At 33.8% G+C, this 21,657-nt stretch overlaps 1 protein-coding gene across 1 annotated transcript in view; it reads left to right on the top strand.

Moving 5' to 3' along the window:
* The window catches only part of TMEM232 (transmembrane protein 232), a 189,383-nt gene that overhangs the window by 57,512 nt on the left and 110,214 nt on the right, over positions 1-21,657 (top strand). Inside the window, 4 exon segments of the mRNA XM_049769101.1 lie at positions 300-433; positions 16,562-16,589; positions 16,591-16,686; positions 19,690-19,943. Of these exon segments, the coding sequence (XP_049625058.1) occupies positions 300-433; positions 16,562-16,589; positions 16,591-16,686; positions 19,690-19,943 (512 nt within the window).

The raw sequence follows: 21,657 nt of genomic DNA, 5'->3' as shown, positions 1-21,657 counted from the left end.
CATACAGTTTTGAAAGTACAATTATGTTTAATTGATATCCCTGAAAGGACATTGACCTTTTGTCATTTTGTAGAAATGTTATTGTACTAAATGGACCCATATGAAAATAGCTTACATTAAAGCTCCAAATATATACTTAAATATGATTAAATTGTTTTATTCAGTGAACCAAGAGTATAGTAACTGATTTTTATTTATTTGTACATTTATAATTTATTTTTATATTAATAAAAATGAAATAATGGTTTTCAAAATGAATTTTTATATTTTAACTTTAGGAACAATTGCAGCTTAATCAGAGAGGATATGAGATTGACCAACTATTTTGGCATTGTGTGACTGCCTGGTTTTGTGTTCAGAAGAATAGTCCACAGTTGAAAAAAGTGCTTAAACATCTCACCTTTCATAAGACACAACTACAAAAGAATAGCTGGTAAGAGGGATACTATAAATAAAAAGTACTTTTTTTAAATGTTAAGTAACCTTGTGCATAAAATGACAATCACACTTTAGTTGACTATGAAAATAATTTATAATTTTAATTTCAAAGAAAAAATCAACTTATAGATATTGTACTAATTTATTTCATCAATTAATTACACTTCTACATTTTTTTTGTTTTGTTTTTGGGTCACACCTGGTGGTGCTCAGGGGTTACTCCTGGCTGTCTGCTCAGAAATAGCTCCTGGCAGGCACAGGGGACCATATGGGACACCGGGATTCGAACCAACCACCTTAGGTCCTGGATCGGCTGCTTGCAAGGCAAACACCGCTGTGCTGTCTCTCCGGGCCCACTTCTACATTTTTGTTACTAGATGTGCAAATATATTTTACATAGTTTTGCTTTATTAAATGAAATTGCCTTTTGACAAGAAACTTATTCCTACATTTAAAAATCCTGTATTTTCCAAATTATTATTTGATTTTAAAAATTGCTTTATTTTAGCAACTTGTTTACAGAAATATTCATAGCTGTTTTTTTTTCTGAATGTACACTACCCTTTACCAATGAAACTTTCCTTGCACCAATGTACCCCCAGTTTAATCCTACTCCACTTCATCACCTGTCTCTGGGGAAGAAATTTTGCTTCTCTCTCTCTCTCTCTCTCTCTCTCTCTCTCTCTCTCTCTCTCTCTCTCTCTCTTTCCTTTTTGACATTGTGGTTTGTACTTTTGTTAGTAAGAGGATGCAATGCATGTCAGTTATAACATTTCAACACCAAGTTCTGATTCAGAATGATCAGTTTAAACTGTCATTGTCCTAGTGAATTCTTCTCCATTCTAACTGCACTCATTGTTCTTTTTTTTTGACAAGCTTTGTATCATGAACTGGTTCTCCAGGCCCTCATTTCTATTGTCTTTTGAAATATTACTATACCGTTTTTAAATAATATCCCACACATGAATGAGATTATTCTATGCCTAATTTCATTTATAATTATTTCATTTAGAATAATAATTTCCATGTTCATTCTTGTATAAGCAAATTTCATGACTTCATTTTTTCCTAATGACTGCATAGTATTTCATTTTGTAGTTGTACCACAGTTTCTCTAGCCATTCCTTTGTTGTCAAGAACCTGGGATTTGTTTCAGTATTCTGGACATTGTAAATAGGGTTGTGATGAACACACAAATGCAGCAGGCATTCCTGTTATATGTTTTATTTTTTGTGTCTTTTCTTAGGGTATTTCCCTAGGAGTGGTATAGCTGGATGAAGCTCAATTTCCAGTTTTTTGAGAAATCTCCATATTGTTTTTCATAAAGGCTAGACTAGAAGGCATTTCCACCAACAGTGAATAAGAATTTCTTTCTCTCCACATCTCTGCCAGCACTGATTATTCTTTTTTTTTTGTGATGTATGCCATTCTTTATGATGAGAAATGATACCTCATTGTTGTTTTGATTTGCATCTCCCTGATGATTAGTGATGAGGAGTATTTTTTTCTGTTTCTTTGGCCATCTATATTCTTATTTGAGGAAGTGTCTGTTCCTTTCTTCTCCCCATTTTGGTGGTGTTAGTTGTTTTACTTTTGTTAGACTCTGTAAGTACCTTGTTTACTTTAGATGTTTACTCCTAATCTGATTATATTAACTCCTAATCTAATAGTTTTTCCATTCCATGCAGAGCCTTTGTATTCTAATAACTGTTTCCTTTCAAGTGCAAAGGTTTCTAAGTTAAATGTTTATCTTTGCATTCATGTTTTCATGTTTTCTCCATGAAGATGCCTTTATTCTGTGCCATGGAAAACATTTGTCTATGTTTTCTTCTATATACCTTATAGTTTCCGGTCTCAAATTACAGGTCTTTCTGCCATTTTGATTTGACTTTGTGTACAATGTTAAACAGAGGTCTGAGTTTATTTATTTTTTTGCAGTAGACCAGTTATCCCAACATCACATGCTAAGAAGATTTCCTATTCCATGTTGTATTTATAGCCCCATTCATCAAAGATTAATTGATTGTATATCTGTGGATCAGTATCAGAATATTCAAGTCTAGACACTGATCTGACAATTTGTCTTTATTCCACTATCTGCAGTTTTAATGGATATTGCTTTATAGTACATTTTTTCCATGTCACCTCAATTTCTAATTGTTTAAAATACAATTATTTCCCCCACAAATAGTTATTCATGGTTGAGTTTGAGCCATTCAATGTACACTCTTCACCAGTGTGCATTTCCCACAGTTAGTATCCCATTTCCCTCCCATCCTCCCCCACTTGCCTATGTGGCAGAATTTTTTTCTTTCTTTCCCACTATCATTCTCACTTCCCTTTTCTGCTCCTTTTAGAAATTGTGGTTTTTCAGTATTGATATGAAGCATATTATGCCTATCACTTCCATTTGTTTAAATTAATAACTTTCTTTAAGCATCATAATTAGACACATGTTTGTAGTTGTGGTTCAATTATGAAAAAGAACACCCCTTCAGTGCAACATTTCCACCACCAGTGCTCCCCATCTCCTTCCTCCCCATCTTGAATGCATCTTGAAATGCATTCAAGACAGGCATTCTACTGTCACTCACTACCAATGTCATGATAGTTGTTTAGTTATTTCTTTAACTGCATTCAGCACTCTTTGTGGTTAGCTTCATATCTTGGTCACTCCTTCCAGTCCTCATCTCTATTGTCTCTGGGTATTATTATAATAATGTCTTATTTTTCTTAAATCACATAGATGAGTGAGACTATTCTGTGTCTCTCTCCCTTTGATGTATTTCACTCAGAATAATAGTTTCTATGCCAATCCATGTGTAAGAAAATTTCATGACTTCATTTATTTTTCTGACAGCTGCATAGTATTTATTGTGTATATGTACCAGAGTTTCTTTAGCCATTCATCTGTTGAAGGGCATCTGGGTTGTTTCCAGATTCTGGCTATTATAAATAGTGTTGCAATGAATGTGCAGAGGGCATTTTTGTACTATGTTTTTGTGTTCCTAGACCTAGGGCATATCCCTGGGAATGGTATAGATGGATCATATGGGAGCTCATTTTCCAGTTTTTTGAGAAATCTCCATGTTGTTTTCCATAAAGGCTGGACTAGACAGCATTTTCACCAGCTGTGTTTAAGAGTTCCTTTTTCCTCACATCCCACCAACAAAGATTATTCTTATACTTTATGATGTGTGCCAGTCTCTGTGGCACTCTGTGGCACCTTATTGTTTTGATTTGAATCTCCCCGATAACTAGTGATGAGGGGCATTCTTTCCTTGGCCCATTGGCCATTTGTATTTCTTCTTTGAGGAAGTGTCTGTTATTTTCACCCATTTTTTGATGGGGTTAGATGTTTTTCTTGTTAAGTTCTATCAGTACCCTGTATATTTTCAATATTAGCCTCTTATTTGATGGGTATTGGATAAATAATTTCTTCCATTCTGTGGGTGGCCTTTGTATCATCATCACTATTTCCTTTGAGGTGCAGAAGCTTCTGAGCTTAATATAGTCCATCTGTTTATCTTTGCTTCCACTTGTTTGGACAGTGTTTTTTACTCCTTGAAGATGCCTTTAGTCTCAATGTCATGGAGTGTTTTACCTATATGTTTTTCTACACTTTATAGTTTTGGATTTGACATCAAGGTCTTTAATCCATTTGGATTTGACCTTTGTGCATGGTGTTAGATGGGGTATGAGTTCTTCTTTTACATATGGCTGAACAGTTCCAGCACCAGTTATTGAAGAGGTTATTTTACTCTATTTTGTGTTTTTGTCCCTTTATCAAAGATTAATTGATTGTATGTCTGGGGAACATTCTCTGAATACTCAAGTCTATTCCATTGATCTGAGGGTCTGTCTTTATTTGAATACCATGTTCTTTTAATGACTATTGCCTTGTAGAAAAATTTAAAATTGAGAAAAGTGACGCCTCCCATCTTCTTATTCCTTAGGGTAGCTCTAACTGTTTATTGGATGTTTATTGGTTCCAAATAAATTTCAGGAGTGTTTGTTCTACCTGTGTCTATCCTGAAGCAAAATATTATATTTTATGCACTCCATGAATGCATAAAAATAGCTTGACAACTTATAATTATATTGACATGAAAACTATCTTTCAAATTTACTGCATTTTTTGCATCAAAATGAATCTAACAAAGATTTACTATATGGTATCAGAATGCAAATCTATTTTTCTTCAAATAGTTTTGTTATTGATGCTTGATGATTTTAATAATATTGGTAGCATTGTTTCATAATTGAAACAATGCTGCTGAATGAGAATCACCACGATATTATGAATATAACAGCACCAAGTTAGTTGGTTACTTCAAGGTTACCTCCTGACACCCCTTTCTCTCTTTGGCATTCTCAGTTCACAGTTGTGTTCAGCATTTCTGTAGACTCTGAGCTAATCAATAGATACATCAGCACTTAATGAGAGTTCCTTTTATTCTTTTCCTTTCAACAGCATCCCTGTCATTTCTTATTATTCTTGATTTTTTAAAATATAGCCAATTCTTGGTGGTGAGGTGAGATCTCAATTTTTTTGTTCATTTTCCTGATAATCATTGTGATGAATACTTTTTCATATGCTATCTTTTTCACTATCTTTTTAAAAATCTTTTTACAACGTTATTTATAGTTGGGTTTTAAATATGAAATGTTTTGGGGCTGGAGCAGTGGCACAAGCCGTTACGTGTCTGTCTTGCAGGCTCTAGCCTAGGACGGACCATGGTTCGATCCCTCAGCGTCCCATATGGTCCCCCAAGCCAGGAGCAATTTCTGAGCACATAGCCAGGAGTAACTCCTGAGTGTCACCGGGTGTGGCTGAAAAACCAAAAAAAAAAAATGCAATGTTTTAAGAACTTTTTCCACCAAGTATCCCATAGTGCGTACATGCCATCCCCCACTTCATCCTTCAATCATAACAGGTCCATTTTTTATTTTTTCTTGGTAAAGTTTAGGTCTCATGATTACACTGTCGACTCTGGCTTAACTAGTTAGTTCTGTCTTTTTTAACATCACAAATGCACCCATAAACTTTCACTGATTGTTTTACATATGGTTTGAGAAAAGATTGAGTCTATACAGCAGGCCTGGTTTGAGCCTGGTAACAGCATTTCTCTGTCCATTTTTAACACCGCCAGTCAGTGACATATGTTTTTGATGTTGACCTTATTTTAGATGAATGGTTGGAAAAATGTTTCTTCCATTTCATGAGCTAGTTTTTGTAACCTGATCATAATATCCTTTAAGGAGAAGAGTTTCTTAATTATGTAGTCTCAATTTCTAAATCAGTGGCTTTTCATTCTAAAGATTCATTAAATTTCAATGTTATGGAGAGTTCTGCTTGTTTTTCTCAGTGTACCTTATTGATAAAGAAGGTCTTATGTCAATGTTTTTTGTCCATTTTGATATAATTTTTGTGCATGTTATTAGAAAGATGTCAGAATTCACTTCATAGCTAATCAGTTTTCCAAGTTCAAGAGGCTTTCTTTGCTCTACTTCATTTTTTTTCTTTTCTTTTTGTTTGGGGGGGGGGCATGCCCAATGACACCCAGGGGTTAACTCCTGGCTCTGTGCTCAGAAGTCGCTTCTGGCTCTGGGAACCATATGGTACACCAGATCAAACCTAGGCCCTGGGACAGCCGCATGCAAAGCAAATGCCTTACCACTACACTATTGCTCAGGCCCCTTTTTTTCCTTTTTTAATTTAAGATTAACTGATATTATACTTGAGTCTCTGTCTCAGATATTTCTTTTTATTCTATTGAACTGAGGCATCATGCTTGATTCCAGTTCCATACTATTTTAGTTATCACTACATTGCAGTATAGTTATGAAGTTTGGGAAAGTGATATTTGCAATCTCCTTTTCCCAAGGAATGCTCTAACTGTTCATGAAGGGAGGGAGATTTTGTTCCATATGAATTTCAGGAGTCCTTGTATTGTTTCTTTGAAAAGTGTCATAGGAATCTTGATATGCACTACACTGAATGTGTATAATGCTTTCAGGGTTATTGCCATTTGTATAATATTGATCCTCTTACTCCATGAGTAGGGGATGTGGCTCAATTTCCTTACATATTATTTCTTTAAATAGCATTTTGTTGCTTGCTTTGTGTAGGCCTTTTACCCCTTTAGTTAAACTGATTCTGAAATACTTGAATTTTTGAGGCACAATTGTGAATGAAATTAAAAAAACTTCTCTTTTTTTTTGCATATAGTAAAACTTTGGACTTTTTCTCATTAATTTTGTATCATTCAATTTAGCTATGCAAATTTGTTTCTAGAAGCATTTCTTATAGAGTATGACTTTCTAAATATGGTATCATGTAATCTGTAAAAAAGAAAAAGTGAATGTTTGACTCTTTTCCTATCTCTTTCTTGTCTAATTGCTTTATCTCTTTCTTGTCTAACTATGGAACTTCCAGTAGTGGTGAACTTTCAGAAGTGGTGAATGTAGGAATGTTGTGCCTGATCTAAGAAATTTAATGTTGTCTAGAGGGCATAATGTTTGTTGTGCGCTTGTGGTAAATAGTGTTGACAATGCTGTGGAAAGTTCCTAAAATTCCCATTCTGTCTAGAGTTTCAAAGTGAATGGGTTCTAAATCTTGCCAAATGATTTATGTGTCTATTGATATGACCATATGTTTTTTTCATTTATTGATATGGTATATTGCATTGATTGACTAGTGTATGTTTAACTGTCCTTGCTTACTTGAATCAAATACTGCTTGTTCATGATATGTAACATTTTATATTTTATTATTTGATTTAATTTGCTACTAATTAGTGAGTATCTTCACATCTGTGTTCATTGGAGATACTGATCAGTGAGCCTCTTTATTTGGGTCTTTGCTTTCTGTCTAAGGGTAATGTTTATTTCATAGCAACTTGTTGGGAGTATTTTTTGACATCCCTCTACCAATTTTCTTAAAATGCATCCCATATCATCACCAGACTGCCAGTAGAATGGGCCCAATTTAAGTTTTGATTGTTAAAGTTTGGGTCCTTAATTTCAATGCTGTTGACTTTGCTTGAAAGGATGGTCTTCATCCTTTCATATTTTTGTTTCTCCTCCCCCACTCAATTTCTTTCCTTCTCCTTGCTATACTCAGGAGCCAATGGTTTAACTTTCATTTAAACCATTGTAGTTCTTCATGCACTTATTCTAAATACTACATATAAGTGATATGATTTTATATTTATTTTTCTGGATTACTTCATTTAACATAATATTTTGAAATCCCATCCATGTTGCAGTAAATTTCATAATTGTATCATTCTTTACACCTTTGTGGTACTCCATGTAACACATTTTCATGATCCACTTCTCTGTTGGATATCTATGTTGATTCCAATTTTAGCTATCGTACTGAGTTCTGCAATGAATATGGTGTGCATACAACTTCTTGAATGAATATTCTTCTGTCCTGGGTATAGATACTCAAAATTGGGATGGCTGGGTCATATGGCAAATCAATTTTGGGTTTATTTTGAACATACTATTTTTAATGGGAGTTTGACCAGGCAGCATTACAATTAGCAGTGGGTGAGAATTCCTTTCTTACCCATTTCCTGCCAAACAAAAATTGTTCCCATTATTTTTGATATGTGCCATCCTCATTGGTATAAGATATTATCTTATTGTTGTCTTGATTTGGATTTTCTTAATGATATGTGATGATCAGTATTTTTTGATGTGTCTGTTATCTGCTGGTCTGACTCTACTAAATGTTCATTTCCTCTCCCTACTTTTTTGATGATTTTTTTAAACTTTCGTGGAGTTAATCTTTGTGTACTTTGTATATATTAGAAATAAAAACTTTATCTGACGTGTGTCAGAAATAATAGGGGAGAAATTACAACAAAACCGCCCATAAATACAAGACATCATGAGATCTTATGAACAATTGTACTCTGTTAATATAGAATATTCCAAAAGTCAATGAGGAGAATTTGAAAGCCTATACAGGCCAGTCACAAATAAGGAAATTGAAACAGCAATTAAGAATCTCCCCAAGAATAAAGTCCAGGGCCAGATGGGTTTACAGGTGAGTTTTCTCAAACATTCAGAGAATTTCTATGACTGATGCTTAGACTCTTTCAATATATCAAGAAACACACACATTTATCCTTTTTTCCTAAGTTCTCTTGTTTCATGGCAATAAAAAAAGATTCAATAGCAATCTCTGACATTCTTTTCAATTTCATGCTATTGGTTGTGATGTTTCCCCTTTTATTTCTGACTTGGTTTACAGTGTTCTGTATCTCTCTCTGTGAGAAAGATTTATGAGGTGAGGTAGGTTATCTTCTAGCTCTAGACCACCTTCTACATTCTGCCTTTGCAGTTGTGGGAAGAGCAGAGAGTCAGCTTGCTTTTTCAGGTCTGAAAACTGATGGTTACTTGGCATTCATGCTGGGCAGCCTGCTTGGGAAAACCACCGTCTACACTCACTCTATTGACAAATCTATTAACTTTTTTAGCTCTGAGTTATTGGAAGTCCTTAAGATGTAGAAGGCCTCAGAAATTCAATAACTGTTCTCCAATTGATGAATTGGTGAGTTAGTTGATTAGGTTACAAATAATCAATGAAATGAGACCCCCCCATATAAAAAAATAGGCAGACTTCTTATGAAGAGTGAATCTGGCCTATATTTTCCACACTAGCAGCCATACTGTACTTAGTCTAGTTTTTATTTTTAGTGATATCTCTGTCAGATTTTAATATGAAGATAAAGTTGGCCACATAGAAACTTTGGTAGACTTTCTTTTGATTTCCCTTTGTGGAAAATCTTTGTGTGTGTGTGTGTGTTTGTGTATTTTTGGGTCACACCCGGCAATGCTCAGAGGTTTTTCCTGGCTCTGTGCTCAGAAATTGCTCCTGGCAGGCACGGGGGACCATATGGGATGCCAGGATTCGAAACGATGACCTTCCACATGAAAGGTAAACGCCTTACCTCCATGCTATCTTTCCAGCCCCAGGAAAATCTTAAGAAGTATAGGAAGTAGGTTGTCTTTGAAGGTTTGGAAGGATTCAGCATTAGAGTTATTTATTTTTGAGGATATTTTTGATTATTTTTAAAGTTCCTTGAAAGTAATAGATTTATTTAGGTTTTTCTATTTTCACCTAATGGAGGTTTTAAATATTTTTTCTTCCAGAATCTCTTTATTTAATCATGTAAGGCGTTCATAGTAATATTGTTTGATCCTTTGTGTTTCTGAGAAGCCTTTTATCATTTCTGCCACTGAATTTCTGAATAAGATGATCAATTTTGTCTCTAGTTGTCTATGTGATAGATATCCACAATAAAATCCAATTGGATAGGCACATTTGACCTCCACCCAGAGGGGTCAGTTGCAAGGAATAAGACAGGCTCAGCAGCTTGTTTAAATAGCTAGCAAAGTGCTCCTCTGATTTTTATTAGGTTCATCTTCTATTTCTTTCTTTGTTTTCATAATATACAATCTTTGTAAGGATTTCTTACACCAAACAAAGCATGGACTGTTAGTATAACCGTGGACAGTGGGTACTTGGAGAACATAAGCAATAACCTTGAGGTTATGGTAATGTTCTTTTCTTTTTTGGCAGGACTCTCTCTGCCAGGCTGTCTGTTTCAGTTCTCATATATATATATATATATATATATTTAAGCATTTATTCTTCCTAGCAGGGTTTTTCCTACTTTTTTTCTAGAAATATATTACTTAGTTAAACCTTTGGTTTTCCATAACAGAACATTTCCTGCTTGAACCAGTGCTTTACTTTGAATTTGCTTAACCCAGAGAACTCCACATATCATAGGGTCTACATTTATAGGTTGATTTTTTTTTTAAAAAACACTTTGATTACATACATGATTGTGTTTGGGTTTCAGTCATGTAAAGAACACCACCCATCACCAGTGCAACATTCCCATCACCAATGTCCCAAGTCTCCCTCCTCCCCACCCGACCCCCGCCTGTACTCTAAACAGGCTCTCCATTTCCCTCATACATTCTCTTTATTAGGACAGTTCAAAATGTAGTTATTTCTCTAACTAAACTCATCACTCTTTGTGGTGATCTTCCTGAGATGAGCGGGGACTTCCAGCTCTTTTCTCTTTTGTGTCTGAAAATTATTATTGCAAGAATGTCTTTCATTTTTCTTAAAACCCATAGATGAGTGAGACCATTCTGCATTTTTCTCTCTCTCTCTCTTTGACTTATTTCACTCAGCATAATAGATTCTGTGTACATCCATGTATAGGAAAATTTCATGACTTCATCTCTCCTGACAGCTGCATAATATTCCATTGTGTATATGTACCACAGTTTCTTTAGCCATTCGTCTGTTGAAGGGCATCTTGGTTGTTTCCAGAGTCTTGCTATGGTAAATAGTGCTGCAATGAATATAGGTGTAAGGAAGGGGTTTTTGTATTGTATTTTTGTGTTCCTAGGGTATATTCCTAGGAGTGGTATAGCTGGATCGTATGGGAGCTCAATTTGCAGTTTTTGGAGGAATCTCCATATTGCTTTCCATAAAGGTTGAACTAGATGGCATTTCCACCAGCAGTGGATAAGAGTTCCTTTCTCTCCACATCCCCGCCAACACTGTTTATTCTCATTCTTTGTGATGTGTGCCATTCTCTGTGGTGTGAGGTGGTATCTCATCGTTGTTTTGATTTGCATTTATAGGTTGATTTACCACAATCTAGTAAAAAATCATTGTATATATATTATATAATACATCATATTCTTTAAAATAACAGTTCTTGGTTTCATGGCTTTTTTGAATTATATTTATAAAATTTTATTTTCATTGAAATTGAAAATTTATTGGACTTTATTTATTTTTTCTTAAGTAGGTAAGTAGATTGAATTTTGAAGGTTTTTTCCCCTGTTTCTACATAGTTCGGTTTCCTTTTGTTATTTTATTTTCTAGGTTTTTTCCAAGTGACAGGTTAGGTCATTTATTTGCACCTGTTCTTGTTTTGTAATGTATAACTGTAGTCCAATAAACTTTTTTTTAGTAACATTTTTGCCATATCCCACAAATTCTAATAGTTCATGGAGTCTCATTGATACTCAATAATAGTTTTATTTCTTTATAAAATTTCTTTTAGACACAATGATTTTTCAAAGTGTGTTGTATTAAAAACTCTTGAGTGTTTCAATTTTTTCTAGACTCTCATTCATTGTCATTCACAATGCATTGTGGTCTGATATGAAATTTGATATGACATCTATTATTCTTGATTTTTTGTGAATATTTTTTGTATTGTATGTAATTTATCCAAGAGACTACTCCAAGAACACTGAAAGAAAAAGAGTATTCTTTTTCTGGCAACTAGAGAGCACTACAAATGTCTATTAAACTTATTTATTTCTTCGTTTAGTATCACCATTTTCTTATTGATTAATCTATCCATTGGTGAATGCATGATATTAAATATTTTCTTTTGTATTACTATTAATATTTTCCTTCATACCTGTTAAGAGTCATTTTACATGTTTTGATGCATTTTCATTTGGTACATATATGTTACTTAGTGTTCAGACTTTCTGGTGCATAAAATTTTGGTCATTATCTAGTTTATTTATGCCTTTCAATATTTTTTGGTTTGATATTTATTTTATCTGATAAAAGTATGGAAATCACAGTCATTTTTAGTCTTCAGTGTGCCTGTAGAATGATTTTCCAGCCTTTTTCTGTATTTATCTGCATTTATAAGTCTGTGTTTATCAGATAGTTAATATGTATGCAGCAGATTTCTGATTTATCTAGCCACTGTTCTTGATTTGACAGTTCAGGGAATAGACATGAAGGAAAATTGTTGAAATAAAGAACTTTAATGCCATCTTTTTTGTATGTCGTTCCAATTCTTGGACTTTACACTAGTGCATTGAATGTATCTTAAAACACTGTAACTGAGTATTTTTAGTTTTTTATTTTTTGTCGGTGAAGTTTTGTGTTGCAGTTTATAATTTAATGTTTGAATGCCCATTTTATTCAGTTTATGACTATGTCATAACTTTCCCTTCCAAATTTTTATACTTCATTTGAAAGCTCTATTATGAAACTTATGCATATCCCTTAATTGTTATATGCAATATAATATATTATATATAATATAATATAATATATGATATAATATATGATATAATAATACATATAATATTTTATAACAATGCACTATATTATGTATATCTTATAATTATATATAATATATAAATATTATAATTATAATATACATTAATCATATAGTTACATAATATATATTACTCCTACTAATGGTCCTTTAAATTTTTTTAATAATCACAATCTGTTGTCAAGCTTAGAGTATAAATGTTATTTAATCATTGTCTAGCTTGAAATAAGTCATACAAAATATGTTTACATGACACAAAAGTATATATATATATATATATATATAGAGAGAGAGAGAGAGAGAGAGAGAGAGAGCCTATCAGTGAGATAATCCAGTATTTTTCTTTCTTCTTCTGACCTATTTTGATTTGTCTGACACCTGACTTTGTTTTGCTACATGTATATTGTAGACAAAAGCATCTTTTGTTATAGCTGAGTATTTCAATGTGTATGTTTTATCTCAAGTTCTTTAAACATTCACCATTGGACATTTGCATTGTTTCCAGGTCTAGACTATTGTAAATAATACTACAATAAATTTAGGTATGCATTTATCTTTTTGGAATTAGTGTTTTTGAGTTCTTGGAATAAAGAAGATATCTGGGAGTAAGATTGAAAACATGGTAGATTAGTTTTATTTTAAAGTATTAAACAGAGTTTGTCTTTATTAATTTAAAATATACTCAACTTTGAATGATCAAGTAATGTAAAACTATCAAAAATAACTCCAGAAGCCATAAAACCAAAGTGAACAGTGTTGCCAATGTTTTAAGAACTCGTTAAAAAAAAATAGTCAACTAAAATTAGAACAGTTTCTAGTTCCAAAACTGACAAATGAATTTTTTATTTGCATTTGTGATTCCTTGAATACAAATGGCTACCAACAAAAAAAAGTTATGGCAGATTATGCATTTGATCAGAGCACTTTGATTGGAGCATAAAACGGTGTCCATGGTGAAAGCCCCTTGCAGAAGACCGAGAAGCTGCCCAAGCCTGCAAGCGCTGCTCTACCAGCAGAAATCGCCGGTCCCCAGGGGAGATGTGACCGGGTGCAAGCTGTTGTGAACAGGGCACTGTTGTCAAAGCAGAAGTTTTTGAAATGAAAATCGCTCTTCTGTGGCAGAGGCTTTCCCAAAGGTTTTCCAGCATGGTCAAACAAACCCTGAACTCTTTCATTCCATAAATTAGCTTTCCTTTAATTCCATTTTTTATGGTGGTTGTGTTCATAGTTTTAAAAATTGGTTTAAATTTCCATAAAACTCTGTACATGTTCACAAATTATTGCATAAACAGCATTATCTTCAAGACAGTGTTAGCAAACACAAGTTGATTTCAGGGAAAAAATACAAGTGTCCAATGATTATAGGGTTTTGGGTTTTGTGGAGTAAGCCTTTGTGGTTATTTTATATATTCTAGAAATTAACCCTTTATCTGATGTTTTGAGTGCAAAAATTTTCTCTCAGTTAGCTGCCTTCTAATTTTAGTTCTTGTTCCTTTTGCCATACAGAAACTTTAATTTGATGTAGTCCCATTTACTTAGCATTGAAGCTAGATCTCTTGCCATTGGCATCCTATCATCAAAAGATTTTTTTGAGGTCTAAATCTTGGAGTGTTCTGCCTATGTTTTCCTCATTGAACTTTATGGATTCGGGCTCGATTTCAAGGTCTTTAATTCACTTTGAATTAACTTTTGTGTAAGGTGTGAGATATTATCAATCTTTAATTTCTTACACATAGTTGAGCAGCATATTGGCTAGTTTCCAGGTGTTAGATTTTTCCCCATCTTCTTTTACAATCTATCTTGATCTCTGTGGCATTTTTGTCTGATGGGGTGGTTTGTATGATTATTATATTTGTGACTTTATGTAGGTTAGTCTTGTGTCCTAAAATGTGATATATCCTAGAGAGAGTTCCATACACACTTGAGAAGAATGTGCATTCCGTTCTTGAGGATGAAATGCCCTGCATGCATCCATTAGTCCTCATTCTTCTAGTTTCTAATTTAGGGCTCTTACATATTTGCTAGTGTTCTGCCTAGTGGATCTGCCTAGTGGAGATAATGTTCTTATGTTTCTCCAGCCATATGAGTAAAAGCCTTACATATTTTTCTGGGTCTACATTTGGTGCATAGATGTTGATCAGAGTTAGTACTTTCTGTTATACTGTTCCCTTGATCAATAAGTAGTGTCCATCTTTGTCTCTAAGTACTTTCTTGAGGTTGAATGCAGTTTGGTCTGATATGAGTATAGTTGTCCCAGCTTTTTTTGTTTGTTTGTTTCTAGTGCCTTGTATAATTATTTTTCATCCTTTTATTCTGAGCTTGTTTTTATCCTGAACTTTTAGGTGTGGTTTCTGCTGACTGATGGTGGCTGCGTTTTGTTTCCTGATCCAACTGTTTTTTCATGTCTTTTCATGGGAGAGTTTAGCTCATTTACATTAATGGAAACTATTGAAAGAAAGGGCTGTTAAGCCATTATATTTTGTTAGGTTGTTGTTGTTACAATTGGGGATTTGGTTTGTGTAACTGCTCTTTGAGTACCTCATTTAGGGTCTTTTTGGTTAGTGCAAATATTGTGAGTTCCTATTAGTCTGAGAATGTCTTTAATCTTCCCTCCCATGTAAATGAGTGTTTTGCTGTAGTGAACTCTTGGTTAAAAGTTTTTTCATTCAGTAGTTTGAATATGTCATCTTACTATTTGTTTTGTTTAGATTGGTTCAAATTAAAGATCTTGTTTGAATCTTGTATTTTTTTCCCTTTATACTGAGATTTTTCTTCTTCCTTACTGCTTTAAAGAGTCCATCTTGAGGCCAGTGCAGTGACGCAAGCGGTAGGTCGTTTGCCTTGCACACTCTGACCTAGGATGGATCTCGGTTCCATTCCCAGGCATCCATATGGACCCCCAAGCCAGGAGCGTTTTCTGAGCTCATATCCAGGAGTAATACCTGAGTATCACTGGGTGTGGCTCAAAAACTAAAATCAAAACCAAAATCAAAATCAAAACCAAAAAAAATCTTGTGAAATTACTGAATTATATATTGTTAAGCAGACCATTCTATACTACTTTTCTCTTTTGATATGGAAAATGCTTTCCTGAAATTATATTTATTTAGTCCATTATAAAATATAAAATTTACTATAAGATTACTATAATTATTCTTTAGTACTACAGACCATAATTATATCTACAAAGAAACTTTAGTAGTTATGACAATGATTATTATTAGAACGCTACAGTCAAGTGAAACATAATACCAAAAATGTAGCTGTTTCTAGCAGACTTTTACCACAACTAATTGCAACTATTTAGCTGAATTTATCATTTTATCACTTTGTTATGTCTTTTTTGTTTGTTTGTTTGTTTGTTTGGGGCCACACCCTGTAGTTTCTGACAATTACCTTTGCTCTGCTCCAAGATCACAATTGGAAGTGCTTGGAAGACCACAGCTTATGGTAAAAGCTTGAACCTTTGGTTACTGGAGCTACAGCATAACAATATGGCATTTGCTTTGCATGCGGCCACCCCCCAAAATACCCAGGTTCGATTCTGGGCATCCCATTTGGTTCCCCAAGCCAGCCAAGAATGAATTCTGAGTGCAGAGCCAGGAGTAACCCATGAGTGCTGGCTGGTGTGATCCAAAAACCAAAAACTAAAAAGTACGTAGGATGCAAGCTAAGATCCTTAATCCTTACAATTTTTACAACTCAATCTTAAACAACAGTAATTTTATCTATTATAATACTGATAAAAAGCTATGTATCAATGCTGAATCATTTCTGGAACTTGATTACTTTTATATGTTGCTTTCTTTAAAAGTCACATTTCATAAGAATTATTTCCTACTTTATGTGCTTATTTACTCAAGTTAATGAATGTAAAAGTATTGAATAATCTGTGATATTAATTTCTTTTGTGTTAATACTATTTTAATTAAATTGCTCATTATAATTTCACATCAAGTATTGTTTTGCAACAAATTTTCTAGGTTGGACTCAGTACTGGCATTGATAGTCCTTGGGGGAGGCTGCAAAATTAAACATGTCCTGCTTGAAAGCTTTGCTGGAATTAATGAGAGATTTTATTTGTAGCCTTAATATTGTTCAGAATCAGGTAATTATATTGTTAATTTGGTTAACCAAAAATACCTCAATACAAACAAAATATCTTGGGGGACACATTCACACACACACATCACCCCATCTCTTCTTCCCTTCGATTTGATGGAGCCCTGAATATTATGGTTCATATCTGAATGTAAATGGAAGCTTGTTCCTAGCCTTGCAATCAGGCATCACTGTGGTACCAAGTATTATACTTAGGTCATCCACATGCAGGACAGGTTCTTTATTTGTTATCATATTTTACAAGTCCAGAAACACCAGAAACATTTTTATATGTGCTAATTGTATGTATTATGATTTAAATAATAAATTAAATATAAAATATGTGTACATTTGAGATGAAAAAATACATGGAAATAGATTTAAAAAAGTACACAGAATGATCTCTTTGTGAGACATTAAGAAAGGTACTAAGGGATAAATGGCTAAAGACAGCATTGTAGAATTGTCGACAGAGGGGCCAGAGAGAGAGCGTTTGCCTTTCATGCAGAAGGACAGTGGTTTGAATCCCGGCATCCCATATGGTCCCCGCAGCCTGCCAGGAGTGATTTCTGAGTGTAGAGCCAGGGATAACCCCTGAGTGCAGCTGGGTGTGACCCAAAACCTAAAAAAAAAAAAGAATTGTCGACAGAACTGAGCTTACTTGGGGATGGGATGAGCCATGGCCATTTGTACATTGATGGAGGAAAATGACCATTCTTGTATGATGCTGGAGCTATGTTCATTTACACATTGCAAATCATGGTACTTCAACAAAAGTGGAAAAATAGGGGCTGGGAAGGTGGCGCTAGAGGTAAGGTGTCTGCCTTGCAAGCGCTAGCATAGGACGGACAGCGGTTCGATCCCCCGGCATCCCATATGGTTTCCCCAAGCCAGGGGTGATTTCTGAGCTCAGAGCTAGGAGTAACCCCTGAGCGTCAAATGGGTGTGGCCCAAAAACAAAAAAAAAAGTGGAAAAATAATACATAAAAACTTATTAAATAATTATTTTAATTTTTTACTTATTGAAATTAGTAAATGGGGATAGAAAAACTGAGTAATGTGAATAATAATTTTAGACATTAATTTTTCATAGTTAATTATATATTTATTGATGGATGATTTTATATGTAAATGTTTATCTGCATTTATAACATCTTTAGGATATATTAAATTAAATTTTGTGATAGGTTATGAAATTCTTTATTAATTTTTTTGGTTCTTTGAGCTATTAAAGACTTATTTTTTGTTTTGTGCTCAGGAATCTATCCTGGTGGGACTTGGGGTAACATATGGGGTAGGGATCAAACTTAATATGGCAACTTAAAGCAAATGTTCTTTTATGCTGTACTATCTCTCCAGTCCTCAAAATGTAAAGTTCTAATTATCATGTATGTAATGAAGTTGGTTAAATAAAAGAAAAATGTACTTAAAGTTCTAATTATGCATCATTACCCAAACTTTTCCAGAACAGATAATTTTCTTGGTTTCTTATAAATGTGTACAATTGTTACACTTTAGTTTTATTAAAATATAGTATAGAAAAAAAGCCATTGTGGATCAACTGCATGGAAGGCAAATGCCCTACCACTGTGCTATCTCTTTGGCACCTAGGAACTGTTTTTGAATCTCAGTTCAGAGCTGACTCCTTTTAATTATGAACAATTAATTCATTCCAAGAGTTCACACACTATTTTTTAGAATTATAATTGAGATTTTCTTTATTTTTCTGGTTTTTGAACCACACCTGGTGATGATCAGGGGTTACTCCTGGCTATACATTCAGAAATAGCTCCTGTCCTAATTACAATCATAGTGCTTAAATTAAGAATTTATATATTAAAATAAAAATATAATAAAAAGAAATAACTCCTGGCTTGGAGGACCATATGAAATGCCAACGGATCAAACCGCGGTCTGCCCTAGGTCAGCCTTCTGCAAAGCAAACGCCTTTTGTTGTGTCACTGCTCCAGCCATATAATTGAAATTTTCTATTTGAAACTTTCTTTTGCCAGAGAGTACAATACTTTTCACTCTATGAGATGCAGATGACCATAAGTCGCACATAGTTTTTAGATGCTCTCCTCCCCTGCACTTCCACTTCAGCTCCAGGCGGCATTCACTGCATAATTATTTACATTACATAAAATAATTACATAAATAAAAAGAAAAGAAAAATATAGTTAGAGAAATAACTACGTTTTGAACTATCCTAATAGTGAGAATGTACGAGGGAAATAGAAAGCCTGTCTAGAGTACAGGAGGGGGTTGGGTGGGGAGGAGGGAGATTTGGGACATTGGTGATGGAATGTTGCACTGGTGATGGGTGGTGTTCTCTACATGACTGAAACCCAAATACAATCATGTATGTAATAAAGTTGGTTAAATAAAAAAAAAGAAAATAGTACCCCATTCATAGTACATTGACTACTAAGGAAATATGACTTTTCTTTTTGTTACCTTCTTCTTCTTCTTCTTCTTCTTCTTCTTCTTCTTCTTCTTCTTCTTCTTCTTCTTCTTCTTCTTCTTCTTCTTCTTCTTCTTCTTCTTCTTCTTCTTCTTCTTCTCCTCCTCCTCCTCCTTCTTCTTCTTTCTTCTTTTTTCTTCTTCCTCCTCCTTCTCCTCCTCTTCCTCTTTCTCCTTCTTTTGCTTCTTGAAATTTTTTTTGGTTTTCTTTTGCTTTTGGACCACACCAAAATAGATCTGGGTCATTTCTTGCAATACTCAGGGAATTGCAAATATATTAGGGATTGTTCCTTCTTACAAAGTACATGTTTAACACTTTGAGCCATCTTTCCAGTTTCTAACTACTTGTCAAAGTTTTATTTCTTGAACCAGGGTTTAAAAACCCCATCTATAAAAATTGCATTTTAAAAATTGGTATATTTAATAAGATTATTATGGTCTTTTAACAACTTTACAAAAGTAAAAGATATTTTTTATTATAAGGATACCCTAGAGTTCTTCAATAAGACAGAAAATACCTTGTATAATAACTATTTTCTTATTTTAGGGAGAAGCGGATATAGCAACTGACATTTCCCGAGCATGCAATATTGTCTACATATATACAACAATTCTTGCAGAAATTTGCTTGTATGCAACTACTTCTAATATGCGAAAAACTGCTTTCGTTGGCTTCTGTGAATATGAAAGTTCACAAAAAAATATCTTATCCTGGGAGAAGTCAGAACACTCAGAATTAAGGAATACAAGTTTTTTAGGTCTTGTGGATTTTTTTTCTTCAAGAATGTCAGATGAGTGTAAGTAAATTATTTTTTTCCTTTGTTTTATTTTTCTTTTCGGGCTATACTTGGTGGTGCTCAGGAGTTACTATTGACTCTCTCAGGAATCATTCCTGTTAGGCACTGGGTACCATAAAGGATGCTGGGGATCAAACCATGGTCTGCTGTGTGCAAGGCAAATGCACTACCTGCTGTACTGTCCCTCTAGCCACAGTAAGTAGATTAGTTTCAACTTTACAAGAAGTGGTTTATAAATTTTAATATTTTATATAGCAATGATACTTTTATTAAAAGTCAATATGCCATGAAAAGTAATTTAATTTTAGTTGGTTAGTAGTAGTGGAATAGTATTACTCTTGAAAATATATTTCTCATTGAATGTAAAATTCTATTCTGAACCATTTACAAATTGTGAAGTGTAATTTTTAGCTTAAAAGTCAATATGAATATGAATCTCTTCTCACGAGTCAAACCCAAATCAGTCCAGTTTATGTTTAAATGTTGAGAAATCCTCTTACTTGCATTCTTCTTTTCTGTTTCTTCTTTCTTTCTTTCTTTCTTTCTTTCTTTCTTTCTTTCTTTCTTTCTTTCTTTCTTTCTTTCTTTCTTTCTTTCTTTCTTTCTTTCTTTCTTTCTTTCTTTCTTTCTTTCTTTCTTTCTTTCTTTCTTTCTTTCTTTCTTTCTTTCTTTCTCTTTCTTTCTTTCTTTCTTTCTTTCTTTCTTTCTTTCTTTCTTTCTTTCTTTCTTTCTTTCTTTCTTTCTTTCTCTCTTTCTTTCTTTCTTTTATTTTCTCTCTTTCTTTCTCTCTTTCTTTCTCTCTCTCTTTCTTTCTTTCTTTCTTTCTTTCTTTCTTTCTTTCTTTCTTTTCTTTCTTTCTTTCTTCTTTCTTTCTTTCTTTCTTTCTTTCTTTCTTCTTTCTTTCTTTCTTTCTTTCTTTCTTTCTCTCTCTCTCTCTCTCTCTCTCTCGTTCTTTCTGTCTTTCTTTCTTTCTTTCTTTCTTTCTTACTTACTTTCTTTCTTTCTTTCTTTCTTTCTTTCTTTCTTTCTTTCACTTTCTTACCTTCCTTCCTTCATTATTCTTTCCTTCCTTCCTTCCTTCCTTCCTTCCTTCCTTCCTTCCTTCCTTCCTTCCTTCCTTCCTTCCTTCCTTCCTTCCTTCCTTCCTTCCTTCCTTCCTTTCTCCTTTCTTTCCTCTTCTTATTGCACTGTAAGTGACTAAATATAGCTCTCATTCATGAATGCATGTTCTTTGTTACTGTGTGGAGACTAAGAGCTTTTCTCTAAGATAAAATATAACTTTCCATTGCTTCAAAACACTATATTTATTCTTGGAGGCAATCAAAAACTGTCTATTTCATTAAATACCAGTCCTTCAAATATTTAAAGATAATTACATTATGTTTATTCAAAACCTCTTTACTCTGCCATATTCTTTATCTATATTTTTATTTTTTAATATATAATTTATTTAAGCATCATGGTTAAATGTAATTGGGTTTTAGCCATAAAATACATACCCCTTTACCAGTGCAACTTTTCTGCCACCATTGTTCCCCATTTCCTTCCTGCTACATACCCTGCCTGATTTCCAGAGAGGGTTTATTTCTTTCTTTATCATTGTCATGGTGGTTTTTAGTTTATATTTTTTTCTAACTGCACTTACCACTCTTTGTGATAAACTTCTTATTATGGACTGGTCTTCCAGCACTCATTTCTATATTCTCTGGTTATTATTA

Source organism: Suncus etruscus, chromosome 2 (genome assembly GCF_024139225.1).
Source record: "Suncus etruscus isolate mSunEtr1 chromosome 2, mSunEtr1.pri.cur, whole genome shotgun sequence".
In the NCBI taxonomy this organism is placed as follows: Eukaryota; Metazoa; Chordata; class Mammalia; order Eulipotyphla; family Soricidae; genus Suncus; species Suncus etruscus.
Note: the sequence above shows the minus strand (reverse complement) of the source record. Positions and strands in the feature narration are given on the sequence as shown.